This window comes from Alligator sinensis, unplaced genomic scaffold, assembly GCF_000455745.1.
Source record: "Alligator sinensis unplaced genomic scaffold, ASM45574v1 scaffold50_1, whole genome shotgun sequence".
Classification (NCBI taxonomy): Eukaryota; Metazoa; Chordata; order Crocodylia; family Alligatoridae; genus Alligator; species Alligator sinensis.
Genome location: NW_005842059.1, coordinates 837428 through 862313, shown reverse-complemented (window position 1 = coordinate 862313; position 24886 = coordinate 837428). Strand labels below are relative to the sequence as shown.

The following is a 24886-nucleotide window of genomic DNA, read 5'->3' as shown; positions in this document are numbered from 1 at the left end:
GCTTAACAGCACTGAAGTGTAATGGCACCACCTAATGATGACGGGGCAGGTCCCACCCCTGCGAGGGGCAGTTTCTGAATGTCCCCATTAATCTTCCGTGTGTGAACGCAGTGGGCTCCTTGCAGTCATGATAGTGGTAGCCCCCCGGTCAAGACTGGGATCTATAACTCAGGAGCAAAGCCGGTGCCTTTGACAGAAGCCACTGAGGATCCACATGGTGAGAGGACACTGGAAAGTCAGACCATCTTGGAAGGCGTAGATTAGCATCTGCTGCTCAGTTGTGTGGCAAGGGACGAGCCCTGGACACCATCTACACATGCAATTAGTATGTCTAAATAAACTCTGGTGTAGTTCACACTGGAGTTTATTGCTCCCAGGCACAGTGTTTACACATGCACACAGGACTGCAGCACGTTGAGCTGGGTCCTGGGGGGGTGGGCATCAGCTTGCCAGCCCGGAGCTGCTTTGCCCCAGCTCAATGTGCCATGCAGGGGCTGGCGGGGGCATGAGGGTGCTCCAGTGCAGAGTTAACTGGCAGGCGGCCCCCCCGCACTGTAGCACCCTCATGCTCCAGCCAGCCCTGGTCACCATCTACACATGCGTTGCAGTGGAGTAAATAACTCCGCCATAGGATAGTACTTGTGTTGGTACTATCCTATGTGATAGTACTATCCTATGGTGGAGTTAATTAGTTTACTCTGGCCTAATAGCACTGCACATGTAGACATTGATGCTTTAGTGCAGAGCTATTTAGTCAACTCTACAGGAAAGCGTACATGTAGATGTCCCCAGTGTAAATCAGGAGAGATTCAGTGGTAACACCAGAGCAGGGCCCTTGCAACCTTCTGGCGTTGCTTGTACCACAGGAAACATTTTACCCACCAAGCTGACTACAGCCAAAGGAGTGGCTGGTGCACAGAAAAGCACTGGTCTGAACTGGTACACTTCCACAATCCGCATTCTGGCACGAGGATCTGCACTTCTTAACCGTGATTCTTTCCATAACCCCTTCCAGCCTCTCTGAACTGCCTGCTGCTCCAGGAGGGAAAGCTCTCTGGTCTCAATTTCCCACGTGAAAGTCATCCCTCACATCACTGTGTTGAAGTTAGTGAAGTTACACCCAGGACAAAAGTGTCCTACTTTGCTTAAGCGTGAGTGTGGAAATGGTATCCGCCCTCTCTGAGCTGAAATGCTTTCTGCCTAATGGGGTAGCTAGCCTATGTTCTGGAGGTCCTTCACCGGAGTACCTCAGTACCTCTCACTGTTTCATGAACTGACCTTCACAGCACCTCGGAGAAGCAAAGAAGGATCAAAGAGTCTAGACCAGCAAGTCTAGACCAGTCAAAGCAAAAGAGTCTAGACCAGTGACTCTCAACCAGGGTGCCCCAGCATGCTGGGGTGCCTTGAGATCCTTTCAAGGGTGATGCGGGGTGCCATGCAATGTTAGCACTGTTAGGTGCACAAAATGGTTCACAAGATAAACCCAGAGATTTCAAATAGGAATCCAGTGTTAAAACCGCTCTGCCCTGTTGTGGTCTGAGTCCTCTGCAACAGAAGGATTGCTCTAGTATTTTTTTGTAATCAGAAAATGAGTAAAAACTAAGAGCTGGAATTATCCAAGGGAAGCGTAGCGTCTAAACAGGTTGAGATCCACTGTTTTAGACACGTGTCACTTCCCAGCGCTTTAACAGGGAAGGAGATGGTGCTTCTCAGAAGCACCCATCAGCTGGTGCAATGTAAGTGTTATGTGTTCAGGCTCCAACAATCATACAAAACTGCTGGAGCTTGAACCCGGAATGAAATGTTATAATTTTAGTAAAATCATTATATCACTATAGGAGCGTGAAGACATAACACTTACGTTGCAACAGCTTCAACCAGTTCCATCCAATACAAATATAATGGTTACGTCTGTCCTATAAAGGTACATCTACAGTGTTGCCCCAAGATATCTCACCTAGCTCTGAACACTAATGCAAATACTCCTCTAGCTGCACAGTATGCCCCGTCCTTTCTCCAAGAGGAAAAACAGAGGTTTCCATGGTAGGTTTTGCACTTACCTGAGAGCCTCAGGAAGAGAGAAGGAATTTGATCAGTGAGCGATGTGCTAGAGGAAATCCTTGCCGCCCCAGCTCCTGGATCTAGCGTTCAGCATGCCCAGTGCATTAGAGCAACAGAAGGCAGAATGTGTAAAACAAACACCACTCCCCAGCTAATGGAAGATGATATTTTCAGCTACAAAAACAGTAACTCAGCTGCAGCCCAATGACAAAGAACCTTACATCCTCATTATTATTTTTACGCTTATTGGAGTGGTATCCACAAGCATGGCTTTATTTTATGGCCTACCACCATGTCCCCTGCCATTCGTTCGGTTCTTTGCAGATTGGCTTTAAATAGTTACCTCCAACTGATTTGGGATTCACAAATTGTTACCCTGGGAACTGGTGTATTTTCTTCTATTTATTTCTGGATTTTATTTTATTTTTTTCTTGCCTTAAAGATATGAGAGTCGGGGCTGGAATCAGCAGTTATGTAGCTGCAAAATGAGCTTGGTGTTCCTTTGACTCAGACAGAGCTACATTTAGTATTCTTCTAAGGACTGGGTTTGTAGAGTGAAATATGCCTTTTCAGCATTTACTTTTACACTGAAATACTTGTGTTAAAGACAGTTGCTGGATAGCTGTTGTTACCGAATGGGTGAGCTTCCCTGGCACTTTCCCAGCACCTCCTTGTCAAAATATTTAAAGTGTTTCCCAAGGAGTTAATCAATGTATAACTTGGGTACTCACCCAACTCCCTTCTTCAGCCATTGGCTTGCATGGGTTATTTAGGGCATGAGACAAAGGGTACTGAAGAACAGTGTCAGCTCCCTGGATCCCCTCCGCGCTAATTCAGGTAGCCAGTCTGCTGTAAAGCTGGCATTAGTGCAGGGCTGGCCAACCCAGTGGCAGAAGTGCCACAAGGGGCATGGGCAGCCTGTGTGTGTGGCACCCAGCAGATCAGGGAGGGGACAGGCAGCACAGCAGCAGATAGGGCAGAGAACATAGCAGGGGAGGAGATTGGACAGGGAGCACATAGCAGGAAGCAAAGCAGCAGGTCAGGCAGGGAACACAGAGCAGAGAGCAGAAAGCAGAGCAGCAGATCAGGCAGGAGAAGGGGACTGGAGTGGCGCTTGGGAAGGGTGTGGGGCTAGTTTGTGCTAGGTCTGCCAAAAGGGTTGGCCCCCACTGTGTTACTGCATCCTGACTGTTGGCCAGTCTAGATAGCCTAGGTTTCATAGGGAGATTAAAACTCCCAGCTGCACCGACCTGCACTGCAATCACACGTTTCAACTGCAGGCGAGGCCTAGAACTATGTCTGTAAGCTCCAGCTGAGTCTCTTACAGGTCTCCCTCCTGGGCCTGATGTGCGGAGGACACAATAGCCCCAGTCTAGATGCTATGGCAATCCAGACTTTCAACTCTGGGGATTCCCTGTTCAATGCCTCATCTATCAGTCAGGAGGGCATCTACAATACACTCCCGACACGATCATGTCTGGAGCTGTGGACTTCAGTGTTTGCCATTGGTTACTTACGCTTTCATTATCTTCTATGGTAGCTTAGGCAGAGCGACATGTGTTAAAAGTCAGGACACAGGATGATACTTTACATCTCCTCTGCAGCAGACAGCATTTCTTGCTGTTATTTAAATGGCTCCTTGAAAGCAATATGAATGCTAAATATGCACCCTTCATCAACTACCAGTTTACTTTATTTACCAGATCACGTGACTCTCCTTGAGTTATCATCAGATCCCCAGCCACCCAGATCTGGCTCTAAAATCTGCCAAGTTATCCTCAATAGAGACTGCAGAAGTTCTGAGTGGCATTAAATGTAGGTACATGGATCCCAAATCCTACTGGGGGTTGTAAACATGGAGAGACATTGCTGGACTGGGTGGAATAGTCTCAAAGGAAGGTTTTGTGGCAAACAGCTACAACTTCTCATAATTTAACCCAAATCTGACCCCAAGTTCTAGATTTATCCATGTCCTTTTCAAGTATAAACTAAGGGAGTTTGAAATTCAGAAAGGAAATGATCCAGGTGCAAATGTGAGACTAAAGGTAAGTCTACAATAGTGAGTGGAAGTGTGACTGTGATGTGGGCTGGCTCTTTCATGCTGCTTTCACCCTTGCTAGCTTAGCCAGTGATGGCAGTGAAGTCACAGCAGCCGGCTGGGACCCCAAGTGCAACAGGCACCTGCAGCCTGCATGGAAATCCATGTCGCCACCTCCTCACTGCTCTTGTTACCAGTGTTAGATCAAAGCTGGGATGAGGATGCCATCCACCCTGCCCCTACAGACCATGGCCCACCCTGGGCAGGTGTCACACGTCAAGCACTGCGCTAAATTCACAACCCATCAGGTTCTGAGTTTCTCAAGCCAATGAGACCTGTGAAAACTGCTGGTGTGACCTATGGCTATGTGTCTCCCTTACTCCCCCCAAAAAGTGCAGGGCAGAAAGGATGGTATCGTTTGAGGGCTCCAGACTGGGACTCCAAACGCCCACCTTCAATTTTTGGCTCAGTAGGGACTCAGTGAGAGCCTGGGCAAGGCCCTTCATCCACAGGGCAAGGCCTTCCTCAAAGGCATTGGACACTGGCTGCAGCCAAGACTGGAGGGACCAACTGGGCAGTGCCAATGCTTCTGCTGGGACTCAAAGCTGGAGGTTCCTGACTACAGGGTCTTGCACCTCCTCTTAGTGTTAGACCGACTGCCACATTTGGGGTCAGGAAGGAATTTTACCCCACGGTCAGATTGGGATGGTGGGCCGGGGGTTGCTTTCCTCTGTAGCCGGAGGTATGAGCCTCTATCTGGGATCTCTTGAGCATGCATTAACAACCTTTTATAGAAGCAGGACGCTGGCTGCTGTGGTTCCCCTGCTTTACGTGGCAGGTTCAGGTGTGATGTCTTGCGCTGTGTTGGGGTTGACAGTGGTTTTACAAAGAGTTTGGGTGATGGATTTGTACGGACTGGTTTGGATAGGGATGAGGCAGGGGTTGGACTAAATGACCTCTGGAGGTCTCTGCCAGCCCCACTTCTCTGTGATTAGCTGTTCCTCAGCTCCTCACCTCTAAAGTAGGGGCAACAAGGACTGCTCCAGCTCTTGGGCATGTTGAGAGGCTACAACTCACGACAGATGGGGAGGCGCTCGGATAGCACAGCAACGAGGGTCACGTCTGTAGACAGGAATGCTGGGGTCTCTTGTATCTGCCAGCCCTGATGCCCACAGTGTCGACTGCGATTTGTTTTTACCCTTCGCCTGTTGATCTCTCCTCCAGGAACTTTCCCCTTTCCTAATGGAACCTTTAAATGTGCTCATTCTTTCTCTTTTCCAACATTAATCCTTTTGTATTTGTTTAATGGGGTTAATATGCTGCTGGTATAATAATGATCACGTAGCGTTGTAATTATCATGTGTGATTCATCCTGCACTTGCTGAAAAGCGGTGATGGTTTTTCTTACTAGAGAGGACGTCTTCACAATAGTCTTTGTCAAGCTGCCTTTTACACTAACGTAAATCCCCCAAAGAAATGGCAAAGGGGAAGGAATGAAGACTGCAAAGAAACAGTGACATCAAACAGGGCACCGGCAAATGTCTAGCAGCGGAGCAGGGACTATCTATATTGTGTCTATGTGCTGCTGGGGATAATGGATCTTTTTGGCTTTCTTCTTGGGTCCCAGGTGCTACCACAATTAATAATATTACATAATAGCAAGAGCATGTATCAAGGTTGCAGGTCACAGCCATTATTCACTTCCAAAGGATGCCTGTTTTGTGAGTACTTCATGAAAGGCAAGGGACAAAAATATAAACCCCAGAGCCATCCTCCGTCCCCAACAAAATTAGGAAAACGTGGAGGAAGGAAAGAAGAGTTTTCCCTTTATACAACGGTGCAAAACATTAGCACAAGACGATGATTTGTAGGACTAAATAAGGTGAAGTATGTGCTATAGATCATATATAAGATACTGAAAGGACAGACAAACATATGTTTCAGCTGCTTTAAAAAGTGGGGAGGGATTTGATGCTTGGAAATGTTCAGTACCTGATGTGACCTAACTCAGGGGTGTCACATATACAGCTCGTGGGCCATATCTGGCCCCCAGAGTCATTTCCTTTGGCCTGTGGGGCTTCTCACGGGCCCAGGAATTCGGGGGGAGCCTGCTACAGAGTTCAGGGCTATGGGACCTTTGGAGGCAAGAGAGAGCAAGTGATAGCTGTGCCAACCCAGTGCCACCCCTCCCACCACTGCTGGGTCCAGACCTGATCTAGAAGTCAGGGTGAGCTTGATACCCTGACCTAACCGTTACATGTGCCTGAGCCTGTAGGGATATAAGTGAGCTAAGCTGCCCCGACTCTAAGTGAAGCAGTTTTAATAAAGCTGGTGCAGTTTTGCTCTGCTGGTATCATTACAGAACCGTGCAGACACCAGCTGTATCAGAACAGCTTGCATCCGTTTCCTCTGATAGCAAGACAATCGTTACATCTGCCTGTACCCGAAGATGTCAGCACTTAAAGAGATGCATTGCAAGAAAAGCACAACAAAATAATGCGCGGAGGTTCTCTCGCTCGCTCGCTCGCGCGCGCACACACACACACACACACACACACTCATTGTCAGGGGCCTGCTATTGTGGCCTTGCCTTCAGGACCTGTTCCACGCGCCCTGTGGAGGCAGCTGAGTGACTCGTGTGAATTAGGAGTGCAGAGTTGGGCCCCTCTTTGCACTCACTCCTGACCCAAACTACTCTCAACCCTCAGAGATTCAAGCCTCTTAGAGCTTCTCACATGCACCTATAGTTAACCTCAGCATTGTACACGCTCACCACAATGTACCCATCGGTATGCTGCTGGATCCCTCCATTTTTGCTGGATAAACAATGACGGTTTCCAAATTTAACTGACTCCGCTGTCGATAACATTGTTTTAAACCTCTGATAATGTGCAAGGTAAATCCAGAAAAAAAAAAAAGCCCTTTTCCTCACTCAAACCCATGTCCCTTTGAGCCCTTGCAGAGTGCACAGCTGAAAACAGACCGGTTTATCCCACGTCTGATTGCCCCAGACTCTCATCAAAACAGGTGCAGAGAACAGTCATTGAGGCAGCTTGGATGGCAATTATCTTAAATTAGTCTGGATTTCTCCACCCCCCCCCGAAAAAATATCCTAGTACTTCCTAGGTACTTCACGTGTACATAAGTGGGACAATGTCTACAGGATCCCAGGGTAAAAGCCTCTGTCCCCAGAGAAATCTGACTTCTGCTTTAAACCTAGGATATTGCTATTCCAAATCACTGTAACTCCAGTCCCCTCTACCCGCTGGGAGCCCCCCGAGGCAGCAGTCCCCCCGTGCATGAGGCAGGGCTCGCGTACAGGCCTGCTTGTTGGACCCAAGGCAGGGAGCTCCCTTGTGCATGGGGCCAAGAGCAGGGCCAAGGCAGGGATGGAGCATGGAGTAGAGGATTCATGGCTGTGCGGAGCTCCCCATTGTTGCCTCCCACACTGGGGTGGGGACAACAGGTGTGCATGTGTGCACGTGTCAAAGAGGCGGCAGAGGCTACGCTGTTCGTTGGGCTGCAGCAGTCTCCACTGAGTCGCTCTGCAGCTACTGTGCAATCTGTGTGTGCGGGAAGATCTCATCCCTCGTGTCGCCTCCCCGGAGCATCTGCCAAGTGCCATATGGCGAGTAAACATTACACTCCTCTCTCCCGTCTCCTGAGCCAGCAGGGCTAGGGCATGGGAGTTTACATGCAGTATGCCGCTCGCTCCCGTCCTGCAGGAGTGTCTCTGAGTAGCAGGTTGGGTTTCCAGCCTTTTACATGCTTCAGGTGTTCCACAACACTTTACAAGCACGGTAATGCTTGAAGTTCCCACTGCGCTGTCAAAAATAGCTCATTCCCCCCACCTGGAACAACCGAATGGGAGAGAAATACCAACCAGGAAACCAAGGCTACCTCACATTTCAACAGCAAGCAAGCTGGGATTTTTAGTTACTCCCTCCTTCACAACCCTTGCTTTAAGCTCTCATCCAGAGAGCAGCAGCCTGCATCCCACAGTGCTCCACTGTAACATCAGCAATGGCTATGAGAGCCAGTTTGAGTTTGGAGTGTCTCCATCTGAATAGACTTTTCCCTCCCATCATGTTACCGGAAACTTTACAGGACTGTAAATTCAGTAGACAATGGAAAATAATCGTACAATGCGACTTCGGAGGCAAGAAGCAGGTTGTGATGGATATGAAGCTGCCCTGGAATAACTTATGAATTCCTGTACATTGCCTGATTATTGGTATCCTGTTTACTACATGAATATATATATGGGTTTAACTCAATAGGAGTCTGTTTGGTATGAGCAGGAAGGGGAAGAATGAGTCAAGGTAGTCATCTAGCAGCCAGCGCTTACCAGATGTTAACGGACAATGTCAGACAATTTTGCAAACTCTGACCAGCCTGCACAGCTGGTTAAACCAGGAAGCACCAAGGCCCTGTACACAGAGAAGAACCAAGAGCTCAGGATGTTGCTACTGGGTTCTTACTGAGATTTTCCCCTTAACCTGCTCCCATCCTTGCACATCAACCCCACACTGAGGTAGAATCATGCGTTTGATCCAGGCTAGAGGTCTCATCTGGGATTATTGGCTAAACCTGAATGAAACATTCACTTAGGTTGGTAGGCTACGTCTACTTTGCTATGGCAATAAAGGCTAAATCACTTGTGTACTGAAAATCTTCCAGCTCCCCATTCCTTGTCCAGTACAGACACGACCTCCCACAGCTCACTGGGAAAGAATCAGCCTGGGTCAGTATACTGCAACCCAACGAGGCATGGGTACTGTCTCCAAAAGTCCTAGTGACATCTCTGGATGCAGCACCATTGATTACCCAAGTTGAACATTGTAGTGTGGCCACTCACACCTAAGTGTAGGTTAAGTAAGTATTGATCGCCAGAGCTAACTCTTCAGTAATGACACATTGCTGGGGAAGGGCAGCAAAGTAGGGAACCAGACTTGGAAACAGAAGCCTACTCGGGATGTCTGGAAAAGTTGTGTGCCTATCAGAGGATGGAAGGAAGACAGACATGCACATAGCCTGTCTACACTGTTTTGTTTTTTTTCCAGTGCTTATTTTCCTACTGAGAAATCAGCAATACTTTGGCTTTACGGAGTCTGTTTGGTCCCTGGCTCCTAAAGGAAAGAACTGCAAGTGCTTGAGCCAAATCAGATGTGCAGCTGACATACAGGGCATTGTAGACCAGGGCTGAGTGAAGAGGAATTCTGTCCTGAGGCAGGAAAGAGCAAGGGGCTCGATCAAGACCTGTGACAGGTGCACTCGGGAAGAGCAGAAAAGCTGCAGTGAACCCTGAATTTGTGACAGATAGGACATGGGTACATGTAGGCTGCAGTCAAAGGAGCAAGCGAGCCAGCTTTCAGGTCCTGATATCAGCATAACTGGCAAAACAGAGCTCAGTATGCACTGCAAAACATGGCCAAGGTGCAGAATAGATATTGGGAGCCAGCCAACACTGAGCTACCATAGCTTTATTGCTAGCAGTAATAAGCTAGTTAAAAGCTGGCTCAGTTAACATCTACATAAGCTTCACTCACTCCTTCGACGGCCGTGTAAACATGCCCTTAGCTCTTGAGGGACTGGCGACAGAAGAGGGGGCTTAATTCTGCAAAGTGCAGAGCACTCTGGCTGAGGTCCAGCAAGGCACCGAAGTCTTCCAATGGATGTGCTCATGGCTGTAAATTGCAGTATTTGCTTAAGTGCTGTGTTGAACAAAGGCCAAAGCAACACCTTGCAAGATCAAGGCCTCAAAGAGTTTTGATCTATACATCCCTAGTTCAGATCTAGTGCAAGGCAGGAGCATCCTAAAATGTTTGCCAGAAGGGGGCTGTTTGGTGCCTGTGGTGAAAGGGGCTTCAGCCAGCTCCCAGTAGGCAGGTAACTACATCACGACAAATACCTCCTCTGCAGACACCATCCGGCAGCCTCAGCTAGGAAGCCAGGGACTGACTGGGAGTGAAGACTGAACAAGTCACCTAGCCCCCCTGTGGCTCAGTCTTTTATCTGTAAAATGGCATCAAAAGCACTTCCCTCCTTCAAGGGGGACTTTGAGAGGGCAAATGCATGAAAGACTCTGAGGCACTCAGGTAACAGCAGTGAAGGCTATATCATAGGTCTCATAGTCAGATTGTACTGGAAAATTCACCAACGTATCTATTAGGATTAAAAAAAATTATTACAATCAAACATAAAATTCTAATTTGCTCCTGAACTGGCAAAATCTGTAACTTGGTATCCAAATGCTGAAAACTGGCCTCAAGAAAATAAAGTTCTGACTTGATGGCACAGATCATAGAAAGTGAGGGCTGGAAGGGACCTCAGGAGGTCACATCTAGTCCAACCCCCTGTATGAATAGCCAACCCCCTGGATGAATAGCAGGCGATGTGACAGGGGACTTCACTTACCGGGCGGCCTGTTAACAGCGAGGTTTCGGAAATGGCTGCCTTTGATCATCTCTACTGACAACCGTCCAGTCGTGGCATTGTATGACAACCCCACCAGCAGCTCTGGCACCCCTCCGTGTGACAGGGACTGTGTTGAAGAAGCACTATCGCTGTGGGAGATGGCGGACAGACTAAGCTGCGAGTCTCCGCTCTGCAAGAAAGAAGACCAAAGAATGTCACTGGAATGCTTCACACCTCTCCCCCTTGAATTTACACCTTGTAGATCCCCTCTTAAGAGGTACCTAGGACCAGGAATCATCTGCACGAAAACAATGGGGCAGAAGACCAAATCACAGCAGTATTTTGCAGAAATATATCCTTCAACACCCTCTCTCTAAGGACCAGGAGCCCTGCCTAATGTATTATTACTAGCGTAAATCAAAGCTTTTGAGATAAGCATACCTTCTAGTGCATCAACTGGAGAGTAAATCTCCCTGAAAATTGCTTTCTGATGGAATGTGTCTCGCACAATCTTTTCTTTTTTGACAATTTCTGTATATATTCTTGCTTTCTTCCTTGTTGGCATCATGTTCCCTTCTCCTTCAACCCAGGAGATGATTTACTATTCATTTTATGTGCCTAATCTCATAAGGAGTTTCCTTTATAGGGTGAAAAAACTTAGGACTTGTCTGTACCAGGAAACTGGCTGACATACATAGCTACAGTGGAATAACGTATTAAATATTCCAGAATAGCACCCCATGCAGAAACTGTATTCTGGGGTCAAAGTGATTTTCTTCAGTCACCCGACTTCAAGGGAAAGGTTATCTGTTATTATTATTATTGTTACAACCAAAGGACTGAATAGTAACACAAAAATCGGCCTGTTTCTTTTTTTCATTTTCCCTTTGCTTGCGGAGCAAACAGAATGGTTCCTTCGCCATCATCACTCAGGACACAGAAGAAAAAAATGACTGGCTACATTAAAAGAAAAAAAACAACAACTTGATAGCGCAGTAAAAACGAGAGGCACGGATATTTTTGGTTATATCATACATTGGACCAACTGTGTAGTTCTCTTGCAACTCTACAGTTGGTCCACCAAAAAACCCTTGCCTCTCGGGTATTATCACAGCTACAACATCCCTCACCCCCCATAGGAAACACTTCACTCTTCCCACGTGTCTCTACTTTGAAAAAAGCACTCCGGGTTTTCACAGCCTTTTCCATGCTTTAGGTATCTGGCAGCACAATGATGACACAGTAATAATCCTGGTACAATGCTATCATATGTGATAACCATCTGGGATTTGAAGCTGTGGTTTTCAATGGAGTCTAAAGGAGAGAAGCACCCACATCCCATACAAGTGAGGCACCACATTCCCTTAGGCTTCTTCTAAACCCGGCTTGGTTATTCTTCTGATGATGCTCACAATCTATACAAAAGGACTCTCTGCAAGCTGGGAAGCTCTCTGGCCATACAAGAGGCTGCCCAAGATGGTCAGGGCCAGATTAGGAAAATTAAGTATCCAAATGTTGGAACACATGCACTCGTGGATGTGAAGTACTTGGGGTTGAAAACATGGAAATGTGGGCTGTGTGTACTGCAGCACCTGCCACGAGCACTAACCAGCCTGTGGCTGTGATTGCGTTTTGTGGTAGCAACTGGGCACCGAGTTCTGAAACCTCGAACCAACACTCGACAGGCTCATAGATTCATAGATTGTAAGGCTGAAGGGGACCTTGGAAGATCATCGGGTCCAGCCCCCTGCACCAGGCAGGACACCTGGGGTTGGGTGACTTCAGCAAGGTGACTGTCCAGTCTCCTCTTAAAGATTACCAGGGTAGGCGATTGTTCACTGAGCCCTTGATGTACTCCCCTGATGTAGCGGTAAGCTGCTACTAAGTCCCCTCTCAGCCTTCTCTTCTTCAGGCTGAAGAGTTATGCAGAAAGAGCCAGTCCCAAATACCCACAAAGGAGAATAATGTTTTAGGTAAAAAAAAAAAAGAAAAGAAAGAAACGATACTTAAAAAATGTGCCCCCCTGCTGGAAATTATGACAGAGAAGGTGAGCTAATGTGTGGCTCGTGCCACATGTTACATATATTATGCCATTCACTGGTTAATTGTGCAATAAATTTAGACCGGCCACACGTGCAAAGTAATGATCACACCATAAAAATGTCCATCCAGCTATAAAAAGAGCCAACTACCTACACAGTTAGTGCTTGACAATGGGTAACAACTCTAGAGCTGGTTTCAATTGAACATATGACAGGGTTCTGTCAGATACCACGGAGCAGAGCACAAAGCTTCCACTGACTCGGGGTGATGCTCACTGATGGCGAGAAGGATGCCAATCAGGAGCTGAGTGGTGGTGGGTGGTGAGTCAGTGGCGTGTTGGGAGCCCTTGGCTTAAAGCAGGGGCTGGCAACATTTAAAGAGAGGCTACCCAAAGCAGCGCAGTTTGCTCTGAATGTGGGTGCCCCTCTCCTTGCTGGCTCCTGACCCAGCAGCCACTCCTGTCCAGCTCTGCAGTCCTGACCCGGCAGCTGTTTCTTTTGCTGCCACACTGCTGTCATCATCCCAGCTTCATGAGACCGATGATATTGCTCGGTGGGCTGGATCCAGCATGCGGGCCATAGGCTGCCATTCCCCAGCTCAAAGCATTAGTCAAGCCTACTGCACCCCCTCCCTGATCCAGTGACACTGTGTTGAGAAGCTCTTCTCCTTTCAAACAGACTTACACTCAGGTTGCTCCGGGGCTCAAGCACCAGCGTCACCTTCATTTCCCCCTCCTGGTTGAGGTTGCTCAAGTAAAACAACTGCTCCCCCATCATCTTCTCCCTGATCATTTTGTGCACAGCGTAGAGACGGAACCGGAGCGCGTAGTTACTCAGCTCTTCTGGCTCCACCTTGCTGAAGGTCATCTTCTCCTTGAACACAGGAGTGGGTCCTCTCTGCACACTCGTCTTCGCCCTTTGTTTCTTGCTGGGCATCAGAACAGTGTGAACTTGCCACGTGTTCACACCACTACGGTCCTTGTCTGGGATATCCTTTGCCTCTAGGATAGTCACCACCAACTTCTGGCTTGAGGCCTTATACTCAAAGGTGATGTCTAGGTCACCGCATTTAGAAATGGGCTCACGGGTGCTGTGATGAGCTGGAAGATTGTGTGTTCCATCATGTTCCTGCCAGATCAAGAATAAATTAATTAAGGCATAAAAGTATGTTCTTATACAATTACTACGATATCCACAACACCCACAGATCAGTGGAGGTGTGAAGGTTCACAAGCGTAGCAGAACCAGCATGACAGAACCACAGAGTTGTCAGCTAAATGCCTTGAAAAAATAGTTGGACTTTCTAACAATAAAGTAACACCCCTATCACATAGTCCCATTTGCAATGAGAATGCAGCCATCACTTAATCCATGCGTGCTGTACCCGTTAGGCCAATCCAATTCTTACCTTGGGAACATTATATGGTCATGCATTCGCATAGGAGTGGAGTTGGATTTTAAAGGTCCCAATTCAAATAAAATGTCTCCATTTGCACTTATGTTTTGGAGAGGCACTAATTATTCCAAAAACCTCGGATCTAAACATTGTGCGGTTTCCTGAGAGGCCGGTCCTAGCTAACCATCAGATTTTGTGATCCGTCTCCTGCAGAGTCTCATGAACAGAAGAACTTGCTCACAACATTTCCAGCAGAAAAGTTTTCTGATTAGTAGGAGAGTGCTGATTTTGCCAAAATTTTACATAGCAAGTATGTCAAATGGAATAATTTTTACCTTCTTTTTTTCATTTAACGAACAGTTAAGTGTTTGGTTTCAATGTAATGAAGTTTCAGCTTTATCATTTTGATTCACCCGGGCTACAGTGCAGAAGAACTCATTTTTACTTCCCAACCTTATCTAAATGAAGCATTTTTACAATTTTGAAAGGTAACATTATCAAAATATTACGATCGTCACAAATCAACATTTTGGGGAATTTTTGTTCTGCGGGAAATTTCAAAATTTCCGTCTGTTTTGCTGTCTCACTGCATATGATAATAAAATGATCATGACAAAGATAACAAAAAATGCAAAATCCTGAAATATCTCATGGGAGGGAAATCCCATTTTCTGATCTTCTCGAGCAAATGCTTCTTGTCTTCCTTTTGCTCACAGGAAAAACAACAGAAGTGAGGATACAGAAAAAGAGTCAGATCAAACACATTTGGATTCCTCTTCCTTTGTGGATCTCCCACTAAAGCACTGTTACCTTATCTTCGTTTTGGACTCCAATGTTTTTATGAAGCCGCACCATGAAACTGGTGCAAACTAATTCACAAGCAACCATTTTTTCCCTGCTTCTTTAAAACATTTATCTTGATAAAACAAGATAAAAAAAACCTCGCCAGGGCTCACCTTACCTCACATCGGGAGTGCGTGTGCATTTCTGTTCAAAGGTGCTTTTTATCTCCGAGACAGAATGTGTTTCGGGTGATAAAGGGGTTGCTATAGCGATCAATCATCTGTATTTAAACATGAGTATACACTGTACTAGGGAAAGGTTTTAAGTTAATAGCCAGAAGGTGAATTAAGGCCTGTCACTCGCGGTGTGAGTCACCCTCCTCAAACATTTATCTTCTTTTATTTTTAAAGCAAAACGTCTTTTCAGTACGGGGCTCTACCTATTGAAGTCTTAAGCAATAAGGATGCAATTCCTTAAGAAGCGCTGATGGAGTCGATGTATCAAACTAAGCCAAAGCTTCCGCCGCGTCTCATGAATTGTCCTGTCAAATGGATAAACCCATTTTTGAGGGCAACCCTGTATTTTCCCATTCATGCAGGAGTTGGCAGTTATCTGACTGGTGCATGAGAGATAAAGCAAGCATGAGAGCGAGCATGAGTTGGTGTGTGCGCACAAACGGCCTGCACAGATCTTGTGGTTGTGTTTGCAGAATGCAGTGGACAAACAACTTGCTCAATCTGTCCTGGGACTCTGCCCAAGGGTTGAGTGAGCGAACAGTTCCCAACAAGCCTAAGCAAAGGGCTCCTTCTAGCTCATCAGAGACGCAGGACTTTGGCCACGCAAACACAAGGTAGGGCAGGCTGGGGAGAAGGACCTGATCTTAAGTTAATGGGGGTGATACTGCCTGGTTGTCAACTCACTTCTGCTTTGGTGGATGGAGCACGGTTTAAGGAGAGAGCATGATGGACCTGCATATAGGTGCACATCTCCCTGTACGTCTTCATTCTCTACTCAGATCCCACCATGTTTTTAATCCTTGCATTTGCCTTTAAGGAAGGGAAATCAAACTGTGTCTGCGGTTTGCTACTGCTCGCTATGGAGAACTACATTTTAGTGGCTTTTGAAACTTCCTCCTGATCCAGAGCCAAGTGGCCTAACTTCTGGGCACAATCTAGAGCAGCCTGTAGGCTAACTACCAGCAGTTCCTAAGATGGCAGCCAAAGAGAAGTCTCTAGCATGCAACTGCTGTTTTGACAATGCACCTTATACTGGTGGGGGGGTGAGAACTGGGGGGCAGGGTAGGAGCTATGCTAACTCTATAGTACCTGAAAATCTCTCTCCAGTGGAGTAACTCTTCTGTGGTTGGCTATCCTACCGTTAGGGAGCTTTGTATTGGAGTGGTACTTTCAAAGAGCATTTTGCTGCCTGGAAGCTGCTGTTCTTCAGGTCACATACAAACTTCCAGTTTCTCCTGGGAGAGTCACTGCTCTCCCAGGAGAAGCCATGAGTGTACAGATATTCAGGATTTTTCTCCCAGAGCAAAAATGGCTGCTCCAGGAGACAAATAACACGGGAACAACCAGGGTGAAATCACTCCCAGGAGAGCTTCTCCTGGGTGAGTGAATGTTTGTGTATGTTCTCTTCTAAGACAAGCTGCAGCACAGTCCTTCAGCATCCCAGGGAGCTTTGCTTCCCCTACTACCAGGGAGACAGCGTGCTGCATGGGCTGGACTCTACTACTCCAGCTGAGCAGGGAGCAGAACATGCCCCCTTCGGGACCCCATATTGTGCTGCAGGGAGACACAGGCTGACTGAGCAGTCTGAGTCAGCCAGTCAGAGCTGCCTTGTGCACTGCTGCCATCCGTCACCAGGCAGACTGAGGAAGCACAGATGTGTTCTGAGATGTGTGCACAGGGCCCCCCTGGCTGTGCAGCGTTAGCACCACCAGCTCTTTGCTCTTCAAGGACTCAGCACTCAAGTGTCTGTGTAGGTGTCCCTGGGTAACTTTTTGTACCAGGAAAACTAACCTAGGAGAATTCTCTCAGGTCATTTGAACATGTGTATACAGCCCAGGTTTCTAAGAAGGCACCTGCTGCATGAAGGCCAATCCTGCTCCTATTGAAGTTATTGCTAAACATCCATTTACTTTCAGGGTTACAGTTGGCCTCTGTCTATTTTGTGAAAAAAAAGTTTTTCTCTCCCAGTACAGCTGTAGTTACCTTAAATTTATCCAGATTTAAGCTAAATACATCTAGTGATACAGCCTGTTTCTGAAAACAGATCATAAATAGCTAAGAGAATTTATGTACATTTAAGAAAGTAAAATAAATACATTCCTATCAGGAAAAAAATTGCTAAATCTAAGAAAGCTAGTCATTATGGAAATAGCCTTGAAATGGCACTCGAGGCTTCACTGCAAAAGCACAAAATTACAGTTTTTGTCTCAAAATGTAGGTCTATTTGAATGGCACATAACAGTATTTGGGTATTTGAGGTATGGGAGAACATTTAGTTCCCCCCATGAAAAGTTTTCCATTAAGTGGCACAATTCAACTGGATGAACAGCTACTTAGAGTAAAGAAAAAATGGGACTCAGGCACGTCTGACCTGTGAAATTCTGTATGCACTGCTCAAATACCTGGAGGGTATATATAGAGAGACTGGAGATGGGTCTTTCTCTGTGACTGAAGGGGACAGGAGCAATGGACTCATGCTTCAGAAGGTGTCATTTAAATTGGAGATTAGAAGGAACTTTCTGAGTGTGAAAGTGGTGAAGCACTGGAGCAGGCTGCCTTGTGGATTTATGGACTCTCCATCCTTGGAAGCCTTCAAAAGCAGGTTAGACACACACTTAGCTGGGACAGGTTAGTCAGGGATGATCCTGCCTTGAGCAGGGGGCTGGACTAGATGACTTTGTGATGTCCCTTCCAGCCTTACTTTCCTATGATCCTAATATATGTGCTCCTGCAGCAAAATGTGGGGCCACTTGGCATACAAATGAAAAGAGGACACTCAGGATTCCCTGGCAAGTGTGCACCATAGTGATGAGTGTGAAATGCAAAGATGGATAAAGAGCCCTCAGTTCAGCAGGCATCACATGGCAAAGAGTCAGCCCAGCACTTGCAGGGCGTCCTAATGTATCCGAATTGATGCAAAACTGGCTTGTCTAGCATCCAATATACTTGCTAATTGCCATGCCTCAGCCTGAATGGCTGCTTTTAACATGTCACAAACCCATCCACTGGAAGCTGCTTTCATTCTCTGCTGGGCAGAAGGAACTTGCCCAGGGGAAAGGGATATTTCCATATCAGTCCTTTTGTTCTTAGGCTGGAGAGGCTAATTTCTGCATTGAGGGAATGGTGTCAGCTTGGAAACTCCACCTGCATGCATTGTTTTGTTAAAATATTTGATGCAAAATAATATTCCTGCCAAAATTAATAGGTGAGAAAACAGGAATGGAAAAAACGAATCACAAAGAAGAGAAGTTCAGGGTAGTGTGGGGGAAGGGAATCAGTAAGAATAGATTTATGGCTTCCTTTGAATTTGCACTGTTTTCTGGAGGGTGTTACACTGGAAATAGGTACCAGATCCCTAGATATAGTCAAGTCCTGCTTGGCCAACAAACTTGCCTGGGGAAGGGATAGAGGGCTGGATAAACTCCTTTGCTCCTGGAGAACATAAGGGTTGATTTAGCTGTGAGCATGGTGGTTATAATGGTGGCAGGGACCCTCCATCAGCAGGAGATTGGTTGGGAATCATGCACTTCCCCTCCACATGCTCCTTATCCCAGACCTTTGCGAAGGAGAGGAGGCCAGGGCAATAACCAGCTGGATACAGCAGAAAAGTTCCTAGATGCCCCACTAGTGCCACCTTCCAGCTGCATCTTGCTGCCCAACAATAGAAAGCAGCCAGAAGGGGCCAGTGATTTGCCGAGGAATCACAGCCTGTATCTCGACAGATGCATGTCCCAGATGCAGGTCCCCTCATCTCCTCACACCAAAGCAGGCTCCCTGTAGCAAATGCTGCGGTGCAGCAAATGGTCCCGGTAACATTAATATCAGAAACTGGGCAATAAAACAGAATGAGGAAAAGGGAGGAGCGAAAAAAAACACCCAGGCACCTTCTCCCCTCCGCTCCACCCCTGCCTCCAACACACACACACTATCCTGTCCTGTGCCAATCGATTTTGCATTTAATTTCTCCCCTAACATTGTGAGTTTGATGTTCCCTTCCACTCCGTCTCTCTTGTCCTGCTCTCCCCCCCTCCCGATGCCTTCAGGGAACGGAGACACCATGTGTAACAAAGAGCGATTCACCCTACCTCCGGGCTCCAAGCGGATGAGCTGTCAGTGGCGTCATTTCCTTCATATCCCTGATTGCTAAAGGCCGTCTCCATCTCCAGGCTCCCTTCGGTGGCTTGCCGGCTGAGGCTATTGGCAATGCTGGCCTCCATGCCAGGCTCTTTGTGCTGACCGGTACCCCTACTCTCGGATGCAGTCCTTGAATCAACAGATACGTGGTCATCTTCATGATAGGAGAGGTTGTCTTGGTAACTCAGTTGGCTTAGCCCATCCAGATCTAGCAATTTTCAGCAAGAAAATCATTTCAGAGGGATTACAGTGATTTCCTTTTATTTTTTTCCTCCCCAGTTTCTTTCTTCTCTACACGACAAGCCTGGGACTGACAGCTCCACTTACAAGACTGCGAGGTCCCCAGCTGTGAACGCGCAAAGCAAAACCCATCAATCAGCATGAAAATGGTTGCTTTCTTAATGGCATACCGGGCTTCGCAAAAAAAGGGAGCCACCTCAAACAGGACGAGCGGAGGGATGTTTGGGGAGTTGGCTCTCAGGATCTCTCAGGGTCCAGAGGCATTGCCTGGCCTGGAGCGACTGCCTTCCTGACAAGGAGATAGGGTTTGGATTGGACTGGAATAATGTATGGGCCTGATGTGGTGAGAAGGGGAGGGTGAAGCAAAGACACCACAGACTTTTTCCTGGGGTGCTGGGAGGAAGCAGAAGGGTTCATCCAGCCCAGAAGAGAGGCAGTCTAGTCTAGGCTTGGTCAGGGAGCCAGAGCCTGCAGGATTCATTAAACCTGGCCCCAACCATATGAAGGCAGCGCTAATTCGCATTTACAGTTGAGCCAAATCCTGATGGAGGCCTCTTGATGCTGCCTTCCAGCACCTGCTTGCTTTACTCTAATCTGGGGCATCAAACCTACAGCCTACACAGCTGTGTCCTGTGGGGCTGGTAGAGGGGCCAAGACTTAGATGGGGGGGAGGAGGCCTGCTGCAAAATCCAGGGCACAGAGACCCCTTGGGTATGCATGTGGGTGGCAGGGGGCAAGCAACAGCTGCATTAACCCCTGCTGCTCACGTGGCTGCCACCGTTCATCCCAGCACCATGTCTAGGGGTTGATCTAATCAGTACGTGTCTATTCTCTCTACTCTGCATCTGCTGCTTGTGCTCCTCTCCCTCCGTAGGCTCTGCTCAGGCATTCATGTGACTTCAGAGAGGAGGGAGCTGGTGACTACAACACTGCAGTACGGGATACAACACTTCCACTCTGGATCTTGGAAATCTCTGAAATTTGGGGAATCCCACTGATACATTCCCTTACATCCCTTCATAAGAAAAACCAGGAGCTTTCAGACTTCTTACGGAAGAATCTCAAATGCAAGGATTTGTTCTAGACAAAGACTGAGCCTGATTCTGACCCCAAAGACTTTGGGGTCATTAAGGAGTAAGACCACTGAAACACTAATGAAAGCAATGAGACTGGAATGAGGTGCCCATTCATGAATGAAGCCACATGGCCACAAGCATCTCTTGATCTTAGAGGCCTGTTTCCTAAGGGCCGAGTGAAACACTGCTTTTTTGGGGATCAGCTTGCAGACCAAACACCGCTTCCATATGTCTTGCCAAAATGAACCCCCCCCCCCCCACACGCCCCAAGCAAAATGTTTTCTTGATCCCCAAGTCAAACCCCATGCTTCCATTTCAGGCTTTTTTTTAATAACTGCAAAGCTGTGGAAATGACCAAATGGACACGGGTGCTGCTCTCAAAACAGATGAAGATGGAAGAAGGGGAACTTCTCCTTTTACCCATTGATTCAGGCACTCCCCCAAGACCAACTCCCTCCTTGGCATGGGAGGGAACCACATCTCCTACCTCCGAGGAGAATAGCTTTATCCTCCAGGCTGTAGGGCATTCTGAGTTCCCGACCTAGACTATCACACGGCGCTGAGAGGTAAGAGATGTGGATTCAGGCTCCCACAAGCAGAGGAGGTCTCTGAGTTCAGACTCTCACATCCTGCTGGTAGCTCTAGCCACCAGGCTATGAAGGACCCATCTCTTCCTTGCTGGTTCAGAGCCTCTAGCTTTGAAATGTGTTTTCACTCAATCCAATTCACCGAATCAATTGGGGATAACCAAGACCAAGTTTTCCTGCAAAGAAAGCTACTCTCCAAAAAATATTTGCCCAGCTCAATCTTTTTTTTTCCCCATCCCCTTCTAAGAACAGTACTATTTGGGAGTACAGTGACATCATTTTTCACAATTATACTTCACTTGCTTCCCCTCTGTGGACAGAGAAAGCGGGAAATGAAAGCCAAGTAAGGAGAGAGAACAAGCAAGAAAGAAAATAAGAAAAAATCTATGTATAAACATTTACTGGGACTGAATGAACGCTGGCGCTCCTTAAGGCATTTAATTAGCAAGCCAATATCTTATATGCATTTTAAACAGTGGGGTCATCCATCAAACCATACACCACACAGCAGGTTTTCAGAATGAAATGTTACTGTAGTAAGAAATTATCCCCACACAATTGTCTTGTGGCTCTGACTCCTGCTGGGATAATATCTAGATCAATAATGGAGGAATTTTCCAAAACGACATTAAAGCCCTGATAAGCTATTCATAACTGGAAAACTCCAGAAATATATTAACAGAGCAAGCCGTTTTCCTCCAGGGTTTGGAGACAAAAGACAGTTGTGTTATGAAAGCAAATGTGGCCCATAAGGCAAGTTACCAGCAAAAGACTTATTTGCCATTGGCTGGTTTATGAAATGCTCTTACCCAACCTTTTGGTCCCATGGGCCAGATGAGTGGCATGAGGTTGGTCCATGGGCTGGATACCATGCCCAGATCAGGTCCTGTGACAGCCAGATACAACTCTGCATGCACAGACTGGGCCTGTACCCACCAGATCCAACCCCGTGCACCTGGATCCAGCCCTACACAGATGGATAGGGCCCTACAAGCCCGGATCAGGCCCCTCCTGGCCAGATTTATTCCCGTATACCCAGACTGGGCCCTGTGATAGCCAGATCCAGCTCCACATGCCTGGATCCAGCCCCTCGCCATCCCAACCTCGTGACCTAGAGCACAGGGCCATGTTAAATGGCATGCAGGGCTCCCCACAAGTCTGGGATTTTGGCAGCAGAAGAGCGCTAATTAATGCTACTACTGTTCTCCCGCTGCCAAATTTTTGGACTGTGGGGAGTCCTGGAGCCTGCATGACAGTTTTATAGGCTATATCCGACCTATGGGTCTGACCCCTGGTCTTTCCAGTTTTTTACATTTAAGTTCAGCTTGTATGGGATAATTGCTTATACACATGCTTATCAGAGCTGTGAGAGCTCTTCAGGTTCATATTTAACCTCCATGTACCAATTCAATGTTTGGCCCTCATCTTCCCACCACCAGAAGTGGAGACACTTCATGCAAGAGCAAGAAAAAATAGGTAAATTAGATGTATTTCATTCATAAGAACCAGAGGAGGTGGCACACGGTCGGTAATTGCCCTTTAGTGACCTGAAGGATATAAATACTGTAATGCCAGGGACTGCCCAAGGCTGTAATCCCAGTGCAGCAGCCACCGCCTCCCCTGGGCCCAAGGACAGGCTGGACCAGCTGCCCACAGAAAGCCTTGTTTCAATCCTGTTCCTCCAAATGCTCTCTCAAACTACAGGCACCTGCAATCCAGGCAATGACAAAGGGGGCCATTAAGTAATGGAAGGGACGTGGAAAAATCCTCCCTCATTTACAGCAGCGGTGCTCAACCTTTTGCTTTGCAACCCCACAGGCCAGATGAGTGGCACTGGGTCAGGCCAAATCAGGCTCTGGGGCCCAGCACCATCCTTTGCATGTCAGCATTGGGTCCCGGGGGCCAGCACCACCCCCTCCTGCCCCGCTGTGCGCCGCAATGACCCAGTGCTGTGGGTTGGAGTTTGAGAACCCCTGGCTTAGAGTATTTAAAATAAAACAACCTGGACTTCCTTCTAGAAGGGTTGCTGTTGTTCCTGCTAGAAGGGGTTGGGGTGAATGCAGGAATCGTTGGGTGGAAGTCTCCGGCCTGTACCTTGCAAGAGGTCAGACTAAATGATATACCAGTGCCTTGAAGGCCTTAGCAGCTAGAAGTTTTTAGGGTGATTCAAAGAAGTTAAGCAACAAGGGGAAATCCCGCCTATAAATGCATTAAAATGTGGAAGAGGAAACGGTGGAACCTCCATCACTCAAAACATTTAAAAGTAGAGCGGAGGAAAAAATACTAATCAGTATTTCAGAAACAAATTCCTCACTGGAAGAAGGGTGATCTGGGTAACACCTTTCCCCCGCTCCATCTCTTATTTCTGTGAGACTTTGCGGTAAGCCCGTGATTCTCGCCCAGGGTATCCTGGCACCCTGAACTGCTTTGAGATCCTTTCAAGGGTGCTGCAATGTATCCTTTCAAGGGTGCTTTGAGATCCTATCAAGGGTGCTGCAATGCTAGCGCTGTGAAGTGTGCATACATGATTCATAAACTTAACCCGGAGATTTCAAATAGGAATTCATATAAAAAAAAACTTTCTGCCTGGCTGTGGTCTTTCTGAGTTCTTTGCAACAGAAACGTTGTTCTATTATCTTTCTGTAGTCAAAAACTGAGAGCTGACATTTTCTGAGGAGTATTTTGAGTCTATTGAGGGATGCCTTGAGTCTAAAAAGTTTGAGAGTCACTGTGATAAGCATGGAGAGACACCTGAAATGCAGTGATGGAATAAAAATGTGGAGACTGCTAGGTCTTGCTGTTATACAGGTCAATTAACAAGATGCAGTTAGTCTACTAGCTAGGACAACTGGGATGAAGAACTCATCTTTGTTTTACCCAGGGAAATCCACAGGAGTTTTGCTTTTTCGGTCAAAGCAAGTCTTTACAGGGGAAAAGTACCCTTTCTTCAGGTCTCTAGAAAGGGAGAGAAATGTGGGTCTCCCCATAAAATAATAGAAACATCAGGCTGGAAGGGACTTTTTGTCTAGCCCTGGCGGGGGGTCGGGCTAGAAGATCTATTAGGTCCCTTCCGACCCTAAAACTATGAAACCCAGTCCAACCCCTTGTCCGAGGCAGGATCATTCCTATGCCAACTGTCCCATACAAATCCATAATCTAAACTCTACATAAGACTACTATCAGCCCTGAGACAGAGACATAACACCTTAACCTCCCATGGACAAAGCAGGGGAATCACAGCAGCCAACGTCCTGCTTCTGTAAAAGGCTGTCAATATACACTCAAGAGATCCCAGGTAGAGGCCATGCCCATCACTACAGAGGAAGCCCAACCCCACCAATCCATGCCAATCTGACCATGGGGTAAAATTCCTTCCTGACCCTAAATATGGTGCTGGTCTGACCCTGAGTGGAGGAGCAAGACTCTTTAGCCAGGAACCTCTGGCTTTGGTCCCATGATAGCACCCAAACATAAGCTCAAAGTTAAGGCTTGCTTAAGCAGTGTCATGTTTCAGCATGGCTCCAAGTGTGTCCTTACAAGCTTGTCAACACTGTCTCTGTGCTGAACTCAGGACAGCTGCTGACAAGTATGCCCCATTCATGTGGTGCCTATCTTCAAGAAAGGGAGGAAAGTGGATCCGGCTAACTATAGGCCCATCAGCCTGACTTCTATCCCGGGGAATATCTTAGAAAAGTTTATTAAAGAGGCCATCCTTAATGGACTGGCCGACGCCAACATCTTAAGGGATAGCCAGCACGGGTTTGTTGCGGGTAGGTCTTGCTTGACCAATCTCATTTCCTTCTACGACCAGGTGACCTATCACCTGGACAAGGGAGAAGAGATTGATGTCATATATCCTGACTTCAAAAAAGCCTT

General features: G+C 47.2%; 1 protein-coding gene across 2 annotated transcripts in view; it reads right to left on the bottom strand.

The window, feature by feature from the left end:
- The window catches only part of SYT16 (synaptotagmin 16), a 166597-nt gene that overhangs the window by 13067 nt on the left and 128644 nt on the right, over positions 1-24886 (bottom strand). For both annotated transcript variants that reach the window (XM_025203494.1, XM_025203493.1), the window contains exons 5-7: positions 19059-19315; positions 13243-13686; positions 10517-10706 (exon numbers count right to left, since the gene is read on the bottom strand). In XM_025203494.1, coding sequence (XP_025059279.1) covers positions 10517-10706; positions 13243-13686; positions 19059-19315 — 891 coding nt within the window. The remainder of the gene's footprint in view (positions 1-10516; positions 10707-13242; positions 13687-19058; positions 19316-24886) is intronic.